Source organism: Anoplophora glabripennis, unplaced genomic scaffold (genome assembly GCF_000390285.2).
Source record: "Anoplophora glabripennis isolate ALB-LARVAE unplaced genomic scaffold, Agla_2.0 scaffold6, whole genome shotgun sequence".
NCBI lineage: Eukaryota > Metazoa > Arthropoda > Insecta > Coleoptera > Cerambycidae > Anoplophora > Anoplophora glabripennis.
The window spans coordinates 2,231,012-2,234,658 of NW_019416749.1; the positions used below are offsets into that span (position 1 = coordinate 2,231,012).

The 3,647-nt window shown below is 34.3% G+C and overlaps 1 protein-coding gene across 2 annotated transcripts in view; it reads left to right on the top strand.

Annotated features, from left to right (window-relative positions):
• Positions 1-2,659, top strand: part of LOC108911570 (DNA-binding protein D-ETS-6) — a 64,766-nt gene extending 62,107 nt beyond the window's left edge. For both annotated transcript variants that reach the window (XM_023455405.1, XM_023455406.1), the window contains exon 6: positions 2,140-2,659. In XM_023455405.1, the coding sequence (XP_023311173.1) occupies positions 2,140-2,458 (319 nt within the window). In that variant the 3' untranslated portion in view covers positions 2,459-2,659. The remainder of the gene's footprint in view (positions 1-2,139) is intronic.
• The last annotated feature ends 988 nt before the right edge of the window (positions 2,660-3,647 follow it).

Genomic DNA, 3,647 nt, shown 5'->3' on the forward strand with positions numbered 1-3,647 from the left:
TATGGCTGGCTATGAAAATACATACAAAACTATAATTCTTACTTTTACAAAACTCATATCTGTTGTAAAAATATGACGTTTATTTAAAATATATATTACAGATAAGAAAAGACAGAGTTTTCAAATTTTTATTCCACTTCAACTGAAGTTACAATATTAAACGTAAATTAAACAATAGTAAGTACCTACATCAATAAAAACTTTCAAAAATGATAGCTAAATGTTCAAAATGCCGTCCTTCAACTGTCACACATTTCACGCATCTTCTGGCAACGCTTCGGGTAGCATTCATTAAATGTATAGGTATTTGAAATATTATTGAAATGAATTTTAAATATGTCTTTTAGAAAACCTCTAAGGAATAAGTCCAACGGACTCAAATCAGGTAACCTAGCTGGCCATCTGATTGGTCCGTTTATTCTTATCCACCTATCTCCCAAAATTTCGTTAGTATTATATTATTACACGAGTATATGTTATGCATTTAAAATAAACGTCATATTTTTACAACAGATATGAGTTTTGTAAAAGTAAGAATTATAGTTTTATCTGTATTTTCATAGCCGGTCATATTAAAAAAGAAAAAATATATAATTTATATATGAAACACTCCGTATGTCCCGTGTTTGTAAAAATAACTATAGCATGTGATATATTGCTGAAAAGCGGAAAAAAATATATATTTTTTTAGGCCATGGTCAGCTACGATTTCCATTTAAAAAAATATAATTTTGGGTCATAACTCCTAAATCTTAAGATCTACTAAAAATCTAATACCGACATTCAATTCTACGCCAAAGAATTAGTCTTGAGCAGTTTTTACTTTAACTCTAACTTATTTAACAGCTGAGATACAGACATGTTAAAAAGTGTCACAATAACGGGAAACGCCCTGTAACTCAGAAACAAATGAAGATAGCAAATTTTCGATCTGACAGTCGAGTTTGCCATGAAAATCGAGCTCGAGAACGTGGTGTTAGATTTATCATATCTTTATATTTAGTAGTTTCTGAAATACCCTCAATTCCCATCGAAAATGGACCAGCCTGTACAAACATAAACGGACTTGGAGATTTAGCATTTACCTAAACGATACACAGAAATGGCAAAACTATTTTTTGATGCTAGATTGCGAAATGCTATTTTTGTATTCGAGAATGCAAAAGAATTTCGCAATCGAGTATGAAACAACATTTTTTCGAAAACTGTAGCCTACAATTCAAAAATTACTAAAATTGTGAATAGAAAATTTGGACATTTACGATTAATCTACTTGACATTTACGTCCCCCATAATATACTGCATATTTTTTAATACAAAATATTCTTTGGGGCGTCAATATCCGCTCCAAAATCTGGTGCTTCTTCAATAATTACCCAGTACACCTTACACTGTAAAAAAAATCCACTTAATTTCACTCACATCCTGGATGTAAAAGACTACGTTTTGTAGGTAGACAAAAAAAGGTGTTTTTTTTTCAAAACTGCTCATAAACTCAGAAAATTTTTTTCTAGCTTAATCAATGCCCGTGTCATTTAACCTGATTCCTCAGTTTCAATTTGTTTTTTTATTTTCTGTACACTGCAAAAAAATCGGTATGGGTGAAGGCAATAAAGGTTCGGAGTGAATCCACTGAGTGAAATAATTATTGAATTTCACTCAATATTGGTCATTTTTATCATTTTACTCATTTGTATATACCTAATCATATTTAAACTAAAACTGAATACGTTCACTCAAATATAGGTACTCCTTAAATAAATTCACGTAAACTCGTATTTGCTGCACTTGTACCTAAATCAGAGTAAATCTGAGTGAGTTTAAATGTATTTTTTCGAGTAGTGTGAATGACGCCGTGAAGATGGCACCACTTACATATTGCTTCTGTAGTCTCGATCATAGTTGATAGGGGCCCGTTAATCATTTATGAGTGATTTATTTTTGCACTCAATATTTAGTTAATTAAAAACCAAGTCTGAGTACAAAATGACTCAATAATAGTTAAATTTAAATCATATTAGAGAAAATTGGTTCTAAATTGGTTTTTTATACTCAAAATAGAGTCAAAAGTCGCTCAATCGATAGCAGTAACTTGGATTTGGATTTTTTTTTGCTAATATCCAGTTCATTAAATTTCAGGTACTACTACGACAAAAACATAATGTCCAAGGTGCACGGCAAGAGGTACGCCTACAAGTTCGACTTCCACGGGCTGATGGCCGCGTGTCAGGCCCAAGCCCAGGGTCAGGGTGACGTTATGCCCCCTTACCACAAGTACCAACCGCACCAGAGCGAGCTAGGGGCAGCGTTATATCCCACAACTCACACGGCTAACCCTAGGATACCCAGCATCCTACCAGCCACCACGCAACATTCGCAACCTGGGTTGTTTGCACCGCCAAGTTACTGGCCGTACTCCCCGGGAAGCTTCGATCCTCGGGGGCCCCCTTTCAACTGATTTGTATGTAAAAATGTACATGGTTTGGTTTGCGGCAGATGTAATAGAGGTTTTACACATTTTAAAGTGTAGCGAAACTGAATTCAGGTCCTGTATACCAGAGAATATAAACTAAGCTAGTACGAATATGTGTCCCTAAGTATCAATCTCCAAATACGAAAGTAGGAATTAGGCCTAGGGCCCTTGTGGGATCGGTCGACTTCAACGCGCTTAAAAGTTGAAAGACGGAAAGTTCTTGGAGTTTATTTTACTGCAGGTAGTATTTTAATAAGTATTGTTACTTTTTGGAAGCATAAAGTAGATTTTATTCTAAAACAAAAAAAAAACAAAAGTAATTGATTGATCCTGGATTGTTCCGAAGTTATAGGTCTAAGAAAATATGAATATAAATAAATACAGGGTGTCCGCAAATTCCACCGACAACGTTTGACTTCATATTCATATCGATAAATATAAGTACCTACGATCTACGAAAAAAAAGTTAAATAAAAATTTTTTTTGCACGATCAAGCTTTTTTAGTTCACTTACCATGTTTGTTTCTACGACAGTAGGATGCGTTCTAGAACGGTACCTAAGTGAATAACTGTCAAAATAGACATTTTCAACATCGCATTGATTTGGAATGAGTTTTCTAGAATTCAGTTTTAAATGTGGGTAATTGATATAAAAGAAAGATGTATTTTAAATCTATTTATTAATGTTGAAATTAAATGTACAGTTTGTACAATTGCTTACAGAAATTGGAGCAGTACATGTTTTTTCAATTTCGGTTTCAGTTATATTTTTATTTAAAGTAAAATTAGCTATCGAGGCCAGTGAAGTCGAAGCTATAGTAGCAGGTAATGGTTCAGCACAGGATTCAGAAGTATTGCAGGATGATGTGTTGTCATTATCGTGAAGAATTTTATCTGCATACTGTAGTTTATTTTGAAGGGAATCTTCGACGTAGCTTTCGGCAACGGTTGAGGATTTCCATCCCCCATGCCTTTTTAACCCGAGCACATCCACACCTCTATTTGCTAGGAGGGTGGCTGAAGTACGGCGAAACGAATGACCTGTATAATTTGTAGGATTTTGTAGTTTTAAATACTCGGCTATCTTCGACGGCCACTGTCCAATTGTTCCTTTTCCCACTACCTGGTTGTAGCACCTTCCATTGCGATAATTCAAAAATACATGCGAAGATTT